Genomic DNA, 14,455 nt, shown 5'->3' on the forward strand with positions numbered 1-14,455 from the left:
ATGGACTACAGTCAGTAATTGTAGAACTACAAAGTGCTTCTATATGTTAAGTGGAGCTAATAAAATGGACACTGAGTGTAGAAACAAGGAGGTGGTTTTAATGTTATGGCTGATCAGAATTCCAGCCTCATGGTTCTGCTTCACCGGGTTTATAATTGAGCTCCGGTTTGTTTCGGAGCGCTCCGGGGCGGAATCATTATCTGCACGATTGTAATTAGACAAATTACATGACTGAGGTCACAGCGTTGCTACGCTGCTACGCAACCGAACGCCGCATTTCATTTTCTCTTTTTTTTTTTTGTCATTAATAAGCAGGTTTATTTTCCTGCACTGATTTTGCGCTGCTGGTTTCACTTTATTACATTTTACGCTTCATCTCGAGGACGCTTCTGTTTCTTTTAACATGGTTCTCTCATGTGCAGCTTCCAATCCTTCGTTTTACTCTTTTATTTCTGCAATTTCTCCCTTTTTGTCTCAGTTTAGTCGAAGCCAGTTCCTCTTCCTCTGCTGGAGACCCCTATGGTGTACGAGGAGGGTATATTCTCCTGACACGCCCTCCCTCCAACACGACCACCTCTTATTCGCCCGTACTTTGGCACTGATCTCCACGTTCCTCCACTTCTGTACCTCGGCCTACTAACCAGGGTCTCAGGGTCCTTACACAGCCTCGAAGACCCCGCCCACTTATTAGTCCCATCTTTTCCCACCCAGCAGACTAGCGACCGATTTGTCTGCTGCATTTTCTGCACTGCCGATCGTGCCCACTAGGGGGCACTCGGACGAGCCGATTATCGTCCGGCCAAGCGGAAGCAAAGCTAAGATTCGAACCCGGGGAGTTCAGAATCCCAGCGCTAGCGGAACATCCCGCTGTAACACCTAGGGGCTCAATCTGAGTTTTATACCCGCGAGTTCGAATCTCAGCTCACATTTACATTTTACATTTACGGCATTTATTGGACGCTTTAATCCAATTAGTGTGACAGAATACTGTCTAAGCAATTGAGGGTTAAGGGCCTTGCTCAAGGGCCCAACAGCAGCAACCTGGCAGTGGTAGGGCTTGAACCAGCGACCTTTGGATTACTAGTCCATTACCTTACCCACTAGGCTACAACTGCCCTCTGCTATCGGCCGGCCAGGCACCTACACGGACGGTAATCGGCTCATCCGAAGGGAGGGAGTGCCAGTGGGATTTTCTTCCTAACTGCTGCAAGTGCGACCTCTGCTGGCTGCACAATGAAACAGGGAATAATGGAGATGGGTGGCGTGGCTCTCTGTGCGCGATACGGATCTCCATATGAACCCAAGTGCGCCACTGAATGGTGGTACGGGTGAATAACAAGGGGTCGGTGGAGCGTGCACATGTCGGAGGGAGGGCGTCAGTAGAATATACCCTCCTCGTACACCATCAGTCTCTAGCAGGAAGAGGAACTGGCTATGACTAAACTGGGAGAAAAAGGGCGATAAAAAAAAACTCGAGGTTATTTAAGTGCAGATCTGATTTATTTCCTTTATTGATTTAAATTCAGTCCTGCAGTTCTGCTCCCCGATAACACACTTCATTAATATTTTATGACCCCGATGCTTTAAATATCCGCCCCCCCCCCTCCTGGATCCATGGTGCGTCACCCTTTTTGTGTGGTTTTGTTTGGGTACAGACGCGCTGAGATCAGTGGAAAGCGAATGAATTAATGATCGGCCGGACACAAAGAGGCAGCTGCTCTCCGCCGGCTTCTGACGAGGCGCCCGGTGAGGTGGGGAGTTCAGACGCCGCAAGAGCCGTAATTAGCCGGGCGCAGTGACGCTCGGCGTGAGATTTTGGAAGCCACAGGTCCGTGCTTGTCTCAGCCGAAAGGCGACCGGTCACCGTCGGGGAGAGTAAATGAACCTTAAAAATAAAGTCACTGATCACAAGCTTGTACACACATCTAAATGTTGGCTATCGACTATTTCAAGAGTCTAAAAGGGCCGTTCCTCCTAATCTGTGCCATTTACATTCCCAGGACGTTATATGTATAAATGTATAAGAAAATCAGCTTTAAAATGCATTTTTCATTGAGTGAAGTGTCCAGCACATTCATCTAACTGCTCATAAAAACTCCTAAGACTGAATAAACAGTATTATTATTTATTTACGTCCCCGCTCTCTAACCTGACACTTTATAATGAAAATCTGTCAGAAATGCTTTTTTCCTGCATCGTTCGGTGACTCCAGATCACGTCCATGTTTTTAATCTTTATTATCACCAGAAATGTAGAATAATGTGGTTAAAATCCCCTCAGTCCTGTTACCCTCACATATTCATCCTTCTGATCATAAACATGTGAGAATATTCTCATCAATCAGGTCACATTTACAACAGAAATGTTCATCATCTGTATCTACTAAAGATCACAGGAAGAGCATTAGCATTAGTAGGTTCTCCCTTTCTCCCCCTGTATGTTTGCTCATATTGTAACTCTGACTGAGAAGATTCGTCTTCAATCCTGTTACCCACATTTCATTTATTTAAAAAAAGAACATTTTGTGATAAATCACTAGACTGTGCCCGGTGTTCACGTGCTTTAGTACGTTCTCTTATATGTGCTGCCATATTTCATGTATTCACTCTTTCAGTCCTGTTACTCATGTACAGCCTCATCTTCCACTTAGAAACCTTGTACAAATGAAACAAATCAGAATCAGAATCAGAATCAGAATACTTTATTGATCCCAGAGGGAAATTGCGGTTTTTTACAGTAGCACCCATTTATGTCAAAATAATAAACACTCTACTCTCTTAAAACAAAGAAAAAAGAAGAAAATTTTAAAGTTAAAAAGTTATATACACACAATTAAATAATTAAAATGCTTACGTTATTATAAATTGCCCATGTGAAAAATGAGTATTGCACATATGAAAAAACTGAACATTGCACATATTAATACTGAATATTTCACGTATGAAAACTGAATATTGCACATATCAAAACTGAATATTGCACATATCAATACTGAATATTACACAGATAAACCATAATGTCACACATTAAGGGAGGAATTATAGAGTTTGATGGCCACAGGTAGAAAAGACTTCCTGTGGCGCTCTGTGGTGCATTTTGGTAGGATGAGTCTTGCACTGAATGTGCTCCTTTGTCTCATCACCGTGTCATAAAGTGGGTGGGAGCCATTGTTCATAATAACCTGCAGCTTAGACAGCATCCTCCTCTCCGACACTGCAGTGAGGGAGTCCAGCTCCACACCAACAACATCACCACCCCACCCAAAGGTGCCCGGGATTCGACCAAAACACATTCTGAGTAGTTAAGTGCTAAATTCCCTTAAAAAAAACCTAAATAGCCGTCTAGCCATCGCAATTCATTCATCGTCTGGTTAAGCATCGTTTTATCCTGGTCAGGGTCGCTGTGTGTCCGATTTCCTGCCCAAAAATGCAGGAAACACCGCGGGCAGGGCACAAACACGCCCTCACAAAGCATTCAATCACTGATAATAATCTCAGCTCTGCTACCGGTCGGCTGGGCGCCTGCCGCAGACACAATCGGCCGCTAGTCTGCTGGGTGGGAAAAGACGGGACTAAAAAGTGGGCGGGGTCTTTAACGCTGTGTAAGGACCCTGTTTAAATAGCCATCTAGCCATCGCAATTTATTCATTCATTGTCTGTTTTAGCATTGTTTTATCCTGGTCAGGGTCGCTGTGGAACCAGTTTACTCGCCAGTAAATCACAGGGCACAATCATGCCCTCACAAAGCCATCAATCACTGACTGACCCTGTTTTCTCCTCTTTGTGTTTATTTCTCAGTGCTGCGTCGCTGACAAGGTCGGCCCGTCGCATTAACGACAGCTGCATGGACACTCCCTCTCGTTCTTCCTCACCCCCGTGCCCGTATTTTGGGTGATTTTGATTTTGGGGGATGAGCTCAGAGGAGAAGAGCTCCATCATGTCCCAGAAGATCTCCTCTCCATCCCGCAGCAACAGCAGCACCTCGTCCAAACACGACAGCCGACAGGTGAGCGTCCGGTGGCTTTGTTCCTCTGACGTGGTGCCGGAGGGTGTCGGAAGGGCCATGCGATAGTCCGAGGCTCTCTTCAGCCACGTTGGGGCAGAGGACGTTACAGTTGGGAATTGGATATGACTAGTTTGACTAGAGGAGGGAGAATGATACCTGCCTATAATAATAATGTAATAATAATGATAATAATAATAATAATAATTAATAATAATGATAATAATAATGATGATAATAATAATAATTAATAATAATGATAATAACAATAATGATAATAATAATTAATAATAATAGTAATGGTAATAATAATAATTAATAATAATGTAATAATATTAATTAGTAATAGTAATAATAATAATTAGTAATAATAATAATTAATAATAATAATTAATAATAATAATTAATAACAATAATTAATAATACAAATAAAAATAATAATAATTATTATTATTATTATTATTAATAATGTAATAATAATAATAATAATAATAATAATAATGTAATAATAATAATAAAAATTATAATAATTATAATAATAATAATGATGATAATAATAATAATGATAATAATGATAATAATAATAATGTAATAATAATAATAATAATAATAATGTCAGTAATAATAATAATAATTATTAATAATAATAATAATTAATAATAATAATAATAATTAATAATAGGGAGAATGATACCTGCCTGATAACAGGTTGATCCACTTTTTTGAGTAATTACAGCACACAGATCTCGGGGAACAGACTCCACAAGGTGGCAACTTCCTATATACCCAACTCGACCCATGCCCACTGCAGCAGCTCTGTTAGTTGGTGAACATTTTGCGGGCAAGTGGGAGCGGATTGCCAAGCCCATTCCAGCGTATTCCACACATGTTCACATGGTGCACCACTGTGGAGAAAGACGTCCTGAAGATCAGCTGCCAGGTCCATGTAGCGTTCACCATTTAAGGATCCTAGGGCATACCAGGAGATGGCACCACCACCACTGCCCTGTGGCACTCCAACGTTGCTTTGTGCATCGTCCATTGGCATGTCTCAACACAAAACTGGACTCGTCACTCCAGACAACCATCTTCCAAGTGTCCAAGGTCCATTAATGCCTTTCTTTGCCCCATGTGAGGCATTGGTTGCATTGATAGGTGGTCAACATCCGCATACGTGTTGGTCTATGGCTGTTGCTGAAACCCTGGCACCACACCTTCAGGCTCCAACTATCTGTCTGTGGTCAAAGTCGCCCAAGTCGCTCCGTTTACCCAAAGCTGGTAAGTGTTGCGTTGTGCAGTTCAGTGGACGGGTTGTGATGTAGCCACCAATTGGAGGAGCTTTATCAGTGATCATCTTATCCAGTGATCGTTCCGTGTATAACGGTCCCCAAAGGCAGCGTCCGGGGTGTCGGGGTGTATTCATACCCTCCGGCAAGTATTTCTAGGGGGCACAGAAGCTTCGGCTGCCCGGACCGGTGTGAAGCGCTTGGTTGTGCTTGACGTTTATTAAATCATTCCATCGTGTGTGTTTGTGTGTGTTTGTGTGTGTTTACAGGACAGCTGGGAGATCGTGGAAGGGCTGCGCGGGGGGTCAGGAAACGTCCAGGAGCCCGAGAGACAGGAGGGCTTCATGATGAAGAGGAGGAAATGGCCCATGAAAGGCTGGCACAAGGTCAGTGTGGGGTATAAAGAAACCCCTCCAGGTTATAAATGCTGCTTTAGTATAGGCGACTCACAGCAAGAAGGTCCTTGGTTCGATTCCCCGGGTGGGGTTTCCTCCCGGCACTCCGGTTTCCTCCCACTTTCCAAGTCTGGCAAACTGGAGCTACTAGAAATTATCCTGAGTGTGTGTGTGTGTCCGGGGTGTTTCCTGCCTTTCACAGAATGAATCGCACCCACGTGACCCAGAACAGGACGCATTTTACCTGATTAAAACACGTAATAAATTGTCACGGCGTGTGCTGTCGATTTCGTTTACCCTCCCACACACACACACACGTAAATCATGGCGTGTGTAGCATTTGTAGCGTGTGTAGCGTGTGTACCGTTACATTAGCTGATTACACACGTGACCTCCACGTTCAGAAAAAATAACTCTTAGAGAACTTAATCCTCAGTGACATGTTTGTGTGTTAGTTTATGAGAAAATATATGAGAAATATTACTGATGCTGGGGGTAAATAATAATGCCCACAGCACGGGACAGGGGAGCTGGGTGGGTGGGTGTAGCTCTGGGCTGTTAAATAAAAAGTCGAGGGTTTGAATTACCAATCTGACATGTAGCCCCTGTTGGGCCCCTGAGCAAGTCCCCTGTCCCTCGTGATTTTTTACTAATGGGCTTAACAATTACTGTATGGCAGAGGGAGGACTTGAACCCACAACCTTCCAGTTGGTAACCTACACTACAATAATTACATAACTATAACAATGTAATAATAATAATAATAATGGCAGTATTAATAATAATAATTAATAATAATAATGTTAGTAATAATAATAATACAATTATAATTATAATAATAATAATAATAATAATAACGTAATAATAATAATAAAACAATAATTAATAATAATAATGATGATAATAATGATGTAATAATAATAATTAATAATAATAAATTATAATAATAATTGATAATAATAATAATAATGTAATAATATTAATATAATAATAATAATAGTATTAATATAATAATAATAATAATAATGATAATGATTGATAATGATAATGATAATAATAATAATTAATAATAATAATAATAATAATGTAATAATATTAATATAATAATAATGATATTAATAATAATGATAATAATAATAATTAATAATAATAATAATAATGATGTAATAATATTAATATAATAATAATAATATTAATAATGATGATAACAATAATAATAATGTAATAATAATAATCTAATAATAATAATATTAGTAATAATAATGTAATAATAATAATAAAATTTAATTTAAAATAATAATAATACTTCAGTGTAACTAAATCTAAGTAAGTTTGTAGGGAATAGGGTAGGACAGAGTGAGGTTATGAAGAGCTGTAATGTTGATGATGGGTGTAGATGCTGTACTGCAGGTTTAGGTTAAAGGTCGGTGTATCATGAGGGCGTGTCGTGGATAACTCGTGAGGGTGTAGCATGAGGGCGTGGTGTGAGGGTGTGTCGTGGATTAGCCGGATCATTTCGATGGTTCAGTTGTCTGACAGCCCTGGAGGAAGTAGCGTCTCAGAAGTGTCTGGTTCCTGAACAGACTCGGGTGTGTGTGTGTTGGGTTTGGTGTTGGAGGTCCTTTCTAACCCTACCGCTCTATCTCAGGCAGCGGCGGGCGTGTCATTCTGGCAGGTTTGGCAGCTGAACCCACAGCGATGTGAGTGATTATAATTAGACCTGCAGCATGTGGGAAATGAAATAAATAAAAGCACATCTTCACTGTTGCTGTGAAAATCCAGTCATGAGCGTTTAAACGACCGCCGTCCAGGAACATAGTGAAATATAAAAAATACACCAAGAGCACGAGACAGAACGGCGGACTTAAATATGTACACTGTGTGGTCAAAAGTATTTGGACGCCTGACGTCCCATTTAAAAAACAAACACTAAAGATTCTCACAAGAAGTACAGTGTGTCACACAGACAGACAGACAGGCAGATAGATAGACAGGCAGACAGACAGACAGACAGGCAGGCAGGCAGGCAGGCAGATACTTTATTAATCCCAGAAATTAATTTCATTACCACTAATATAAGAATTAGAAGGGGTGTCCCAATACTTTTGACCATGTACTGTATATAAATTTGACTGAATATTGTATTTCTTTATTCTCTTGACAGAGGTACTTCTTTTTGGAGAAGGGGATCCTGAAATACGCCAAGTGCTCGGCTGACGTGAGTATAAAGGCCATCGGTGGCTCATTAATCACTTCCCCTCGTGCAGCACCGTTGGTGGTCCCTGCGGCGGTTCCCTGCGGCGGTCCTTGCTCGATCACGTTTCCGGTTCTTCCCTCGCTCCCTGTCTGCACTTCATCAGGTTTCATCTCGTCGTTTGCTTTCATCCAATCTCTACCAGCCTTTAAACGCAGGTCTTAAAGCTTCTTTGGGCGTCCAAAAAGGTGGAAATCAGACTGAGCTAAATCCGGACTATAAGCGTCTCTCAGTCTCTCAGATACGACCGATTCCTCCTCCCAGAGACGTTCACAAGTCACAAAATACAAGTCCGAGTCGAGTCACGAGTCAATATAATCTACACAAAACATAGATTATAAATGTAGCGTAGAAATAAAGAAATAATCTGTGAGTTCAGATAAAAACAACAACAGATTAGCGAGTGTATTTAGCCGTTTTACTTCGTGTCTTTACTTTCCTCCTCATTGTGTAAATGAATGTAATTTCTGTAACAAGAAGGTTCCAGTTAAAAGCTTCAACTGATACGTTTTGTTTTCATTACAGAACAAAAGCGCTCGATAAATCACGGCACAGCGGCCAAAATCCCAAACACAGCAAAAACAATCATAACCGCTGCTTACCTTAGCTTCTGTTCTTCCAGATGCTATTACATTTATAAGCGTGTGTCCCATTAGGAACAGAATCCGTTATTTTGTAAATGTGCTTATAATTAAAAACCTCCAAACTTTTCCCGGTCGTGAAGTAAAACAGGAAGTGGTTAGAAAGCCGATCGAGCGTTTCATTACCACGTCATCTGTGTGACGCAAACCGAATAAATGCAAATAACAGCATTTCTTACTAACAATTACAATCAGAAGCTCTGATTGGTTCAGAAAGCGTCTTACAACCATTAGCACCGATTCTGTAGGAGCGTTCCATTCCCCCCGGTTGTTCCTGTGAAGTGCACTACGCTTCATCACTACACCGGAAGCTGGCTGGAACATTTACACATTGTGTGTGTTGTGGGTTAAGACGGCCAGAGCGTTATTAATTATTATTATTATTAGAGAGCAGAATATTTATAATAATAATAATTATATATTTATATATAATCGTCACACGTTACTAATGGTAACACATGCTGACGCTAGAGACTCTTGTTGTTTACGAGTCATTTATGAGTTGAGTCCGAGTCATTTGAAAGAACTCTGACTCTCCCTCACCGCTTATAACCAAAGTGAGGAAACTTTTTGAAGATTGGTGGGACTTGAACCAATAACCTTCAGCGCGTTTAGTCGTGTCGGCTCATGGCCGGGTGATTAACAGAACGAACGCTGTGTTTGAAGATGGAGAAGGGGAAGCTGCACGGCTGCATCGACGTGGGTCTGTCTGTCATGGCCATCAAGAAGAAATCCAAGTGCATCGACCTGGACGCCGAGGAGAACATCTACCACCTCAAGGTACCTCAGAGACGTACAGAACCGGGTGGTGTATCTGGACGTTCCGGTCGGCTGGGCGCCCCCTAGCGGGCACGACTGGCAGTGCGGACAGTTCAGCAGACAAAATACACACTAGTCTGAATACAGTGGTATTACTCAGTAGATTATGTATAGGGTTCGAATTCCGGCTGTGCTATCGGCCAGTCGGACGTCTGCACGGACACGATTGACCAATGTCCAAGCGGGGGGGTGGCCCAAACTGCACTCTGTCCCAAACTGTGCTGGTCCCAAAGAGGGTCGCGTCAGGAAGGGAATTACCACATTTATTCTGAGTTTAGTCATACCCAATTACTCCTCTTTTGCTGGAGACCCCGATGGTGTATGAGGAGGGTATGTTCTCCTGACACGCCCTCGCTCTGATACACCCGCTTCTTATTCGCCCGTACTTTGGTGGATCGGTGCAGTCAGACAGACAGACAGACAGACAGACAGACAGACAGACAGACAGACAGACAGGCAGGCATACAGTTAGATAGATAGACAGACAGACAGACAGATAGATGGATAGATAGATAGATAGATAGATAGATAGATAGATAGATAGATAGATAGATAGATAGATAGATAGATAGATAGATAGATAGACGGACGGACAGATAGATTGACAGTCAGATAGATAGACAGATAGACAGACAGACAGTCAGATAGACAGACAGACGGATAGTCAGACAGATAGACAGACAGACATATATAGATACAGACATACATATAGACAGATAGGCAGACAGATAGACAGACAGATAGATAGACAGACAGACATATATATATATAGACAGACATACATATAGACAGATAGACAGACAGTGAGATAGATAGACAGACAGACAGGCAGACAGACAGATACTTTATTAAAGACAGTGTGTGAGGTCGGTCTCGCACATGGAGAGTCATGCTCTGATCTCCACGTTCCTCCACTTCTGTACAGACTATTAACCAGGGTCCTTACACATTGCCCCGCCCACTTTTTAGGCCCGTCTTTTCCCACCAAGCAGACTAGTGGATTATTTTGTCTGCTGCTCCGTCTGCACCGCCGATCGTGCCCGCCAGGGGGCGCCCAGCCACCCGGTAGCAGAGCTGACATGTTTGTGTTTGTGTCTCTCCGTGTGCAGATCAAGTCTCAGGATTCGTTTGACGAGTGGGTCTGTAAACTGCGGCACCACCGACTCTACAGACAGAACGAGATCGCCATGCTGCCCCCTGAGAAACCGCTCTTCAGCCCCCACTACCCATCAACCCCCGAGAACCAGGCCGCCAGGAAGGTAGGTCACGTCCACCTCCCACCTCTCAGTGACCACTCGCCTTCACCACCACTGGTTCATCACAGTTATGGACAAAAGTATCGGGACACCACTTCTAACTATCACATTCATGTGTTTCCGCCACTACAGTTGCTAACAGGTGTAATTTAAAGACAAATATGTGGTTCCAGCTTTGCAGGAACAGTTTAGGGAAGGCCCTGTCAGCATCCAGCAAGACCAGTGTCCCGCACAGAGCCCTGACCTCAGCTCCACCCACCAGCTCTGGGATGAACCGGAACATCGACTGATCAATCAGTGCCCAGCCGTACAAATTAAAAATGCTTTTATGTCTTGTTTTGATTGAATGGGCACAAATTCCCACAGACACACAAAAGAGTCACACAGACGTCGCTCTGTTTTAATACAGTTCGTCCGACAGTCTCACGGTCAGGCGTCCGAATACTTTTGGCCATATAGTGTATATAGTGTAAGATAAGATGAGACTGTAATAACATTATCGGTAGTTTAATCGTTTCTGCAACTGTTTCCTTCTCTGTTATTGATTATTTTTGTGTGTTGCCCTTTACTGCTGAGATCTGGGGATCCAGTGTTCGAATGTCGGCGATGCTACCAGCCGGTCGGGCGTCCGCACAGACACGATTGACCAAAGGAAGGGAAAGGCAAGGAGGGTGTATATTTACATTTGTGGCATTTAGCGGACGCTTTTATCCAAAGCGACTTACAATTATGACTGAACACAATTTGAGCAATTGAGAGTTAAGGGCCTCGCTCAGGGGCCCAACTGTGGTAAATTGAGTGTGGTGGGGCTTGAACCAGCAACCATCTGTTTACTAGTCCAGTACCCTAACCACAGAGCTACCACTGCCCTGGTGTAAAAACAGTGCCAAATCTTGTTTGTCCAAATAAAAAAAAAATTCATAAAAGCAGCTACTTGGGAATAAAAATAAAACTTCCACATTTTATCTCCCAATTTAGTCATGTCCAGTTCCCAGTTGTGAATCCGCTGCTGCTTGCACAACCTTGATCCGAGCCCTGATCTGCACTCCTCCGACACGAGTCCGATCTGCGCCCGCTTTTTACGTTCCCTTGAAGAGCTGTATCGTGTACGGAGAGCCACGCTAAGCTCCATGTGACCCCCTCCCCAGACCTATGCAGGGTTCCGGACCAGTTTTGGCAGCGGGAACAGACCTCATCCGACCCTTCCTTTATTAAACCCCCAAGGATAAATTCCTTTATCCTCCTGTGGACGCCCGGTCGGGTCGACAGCTCCGCAGTGATGTACCAGCGCATATTTCAGAACAGAACAGTTGCAGAAATCATTAAAGACCGACATTTTTACGACTGTTTGTTTACGTCTTCTTGTCCTCATCCAGCAAGCGTCTCTGGTGAAGCAGTCGTCCCTTCACTCGCCGTTCACCTTCACCGGTCAGGCCAAGGTCGCCGCCTGGCTCCAGTCCTCCAACGAAGTGGACAAGTGTTCCAAAGGTGCGTACGTCAGTTCCCGAGCTCCAAATGACAAAGTCCAGGTCTGAGATGTTGGTGTGACGCTCCCTTAGACTTCTAATATGCTTATTCATTCATTGTCTGCTTTACCACCACTTCATCCTGGTCAGGGTCACGGTGGGTACGAGTCAGTGTGCGAAAGGTTGGAAACACTCCGGACGGGTCACCAGTCCATCACAGGGCAAACACACACACACACACACACACTTTGGGCAATTTAGTATCTCCAAACCCACACGGACACGAGGAGAACATGCAGACTGCACACAGGAAGGACCAGGACTGCTCAAAGCGACTTACAATTATCACTGAATACAATGTGAGCAATTGAGGGTTAAGGGCCTCGCTCAGGGGCCCAACAGTGTTAACTTGGTGAATGTGGGGCTTGAACTGGCAACCTTAAGATTACTGGTCCAGTCATTTAAACACTGAGCTGCCACTGCTTTGTACTGTGGAGGGAAAACCGGAGAACCCGCAGAAAACCCCGCACAGACACGGGGAGAACATGCAAACTTCACACAGAAAGGCTTCGACCGCTCTAGCTGGGAATCGAACCCAGGACCTTCTTGCTGAAAGGCGACAGCACTACCCACCCAGCCACGGTGCCGCCTGTTACCTTTATTTTACGTTAGCACCCGGAGGAAACCCCGCGCAGACATGGGGAGAACATGCAAACTCCACACAGAAAGGACCCGGACCGCTCCACCTGGGAATCAATCCCAGGACCTTGTCGCTGTAAGGCGTCAGTGCTACCCACCGATTATGTTTTTGTATATATTCTTATTTTATGTCTCTTCTTCTGTCTGTATTTATATTATTTCTATATTCTTTTCAGAACTCTCTGAATGTGAGACGCATCTACTGGAGCTGAATCACCTGCTGAGGAGTATGGAGGTTCTGCACCGCACCTACTCCGCTCCCGCCATCAGCGCCCTGCAGGTAACGCCTCTCGTTTCACGATGAGTTAAAACATTTATAAATTAATGGATGTGTGTATGGGTGGGTGGGTTTGGGGGGGGGTCTTGGAATTCTTCATCATGACACTGAACCCTTGCGGAGCTTGAACTGGTTCCACTCAGACTGCTTAGAACCCTGGTGCTGTTCAGAGAACCGTCCCCCGTTTGCACGATTTTTTGTAACGAGCTGGCGGAGCGTGTAGATTACCTGTGAGGATGTGTTCTGCAGATCTACTTGTGTACTATTTCCTCTTATTTTATTCCACTTCAGTCATGGCTAGTTCCTCTTCCTCTGCTGGAGACCCCGATGGTGTACGAGGAGGGACACCTGACATGCCCTCCCTCTGACTCCATCCGGTCGGCTCCATCGACCCCTTCTTATTCGCCCGTAACGCTGATCTCCACGTTCCTCCACTTCTGTACAGGTGCCTCGGGCTACTAACCAGGGTTCTTACACAGTGTCAAAGGCCCCGCCCACTTTTTAGTCCCGTCTTTTCCCACCCAACAGACCAGTGCCCGCTGCCCCGTCTGTACCGCCGATTGTACTCGTAGCAGAATATCCCAGAGCGCCACCTAGGTGCCAATATAGTACTTTTATTAGTTAAATAAAGGTCACAGGTACTTCTGGAAATAGTGTTTGTATTTCTCACTGTAGCTTTAATCGTCAGCAGTACAGTATTACCGTTATTCCTTTATGGCGTCTGAACCTGTTCCCCCGTGTTAACGTTAACGTCTCCGTGTTTGTAGGCTTTGGCATGCGACAGCCCTAAAAAAGAGAAGCGGCCTCCCAGAAAATGGCGCTCCAAACACTTCAAGGACAACAAAACAACTCTGCAGGTATTAAATATAACTGTGAACATAAACCTAACAAACAAAATATTAAATTCATATTGAATTCATATTTAAGTAATGATTTGTATAAAGTTTTTCTATCTATATTTTTATCTTGGATGAATGTAAGAATGAATAGATAAATAAATTATGGATGAATGATGGATATGGATTGATGGTTGGATAGTTGCATGGACGGACGGACAGATTTATGTATGAAAGGATGAACGGATAGATAGACGAACTGACAAATGGTTGGTTGGTTGAATGGACGGTTGGACGGACAGACAGTTAGTTGGATGGATGGACGATTTGTTGGATGGTTGGATGGACGTTGGTTGAATGAATGGATGGTTGGTTGTATGGATGGACAGACGGACAATTGAAAGGATGGATGGACTGTTTGTTGGATAGATGAATAGATAGATGGCTGGATAAATGGTTTTATGGTTGAATGGATGGATGGGCGGACGGATGGATGGATTGTTTTATGGATGGATGAATGAATA

At 43.5% G+C, this 14,455-nt stretch overlaps 1 protein-coding gene across 2 annotated transcripts in view; it reads left to right on the forward strand.

The window, feature by feature from the left end:
- The window catches only part of osbpl3b (oxysterol binding protein-like 3b), a 57,144-nt gene that overhangs the window by 20,360 nt on the left and 22,329 nt on the right, over positions 1 to 14,455 (forward strand). For both annotated transcript variants that reach the window (XM_062992379.1, XM_062992380.1), the window contains exons 2-9: positions 3,798 to 4,005; positions 5,558 to 5,674; positions 7,848 to 7,901; positions 9,245 to 9,358; positions 10,507 to 10,656; positions 12,030 to 12,141; positions 12,995 to 13,098; positions 13,863 to 13,952. In XM_062992379.1, coding sequence (XP_062848449.1) covers positions 3,910 to 4,005; positions 5,558 to 5,674; positions 7,848 to 7,901; positions 9,245 to 9,358; positions 10,507 to 10,656; positions 12,030 to 12,141; positions 12,995 to 13,098; positions 13,863 to 13,952 — 837 coding nt within the window. In that variant the 5' untranslated portion in view covers positions 3,798 to 3,909. The remainder of the gene's footprint in view (positions 1 to 3,797; positions 4,006 to 5,557; positions 5,675 to 7,847; positions 7,902 to 9,244; positions 9,359 to 10,506; positions 10,657 to 12,029; positions 12,142 to 12,994; positions 13,099 to 13,862; positions 13,953 to 14,455) is intronic.

This window comes from Trichomycterus rosablanca, chromosome 3 (genome assembly GCF_030014385.1).
Source record: "Trichomycterus rosablanca isolate fTriRos1 chromosome 3, fTriRos1.hap1, whole genome shotgun sequence".
In the NCBI taxonomy this organism is placed as follows: Eukaryota; Metazoa; Chordata; class Actinopteri; order Siluriformes; family Trichomycteridae; genus Trichomycterus; species Trichomycterus rosablanca.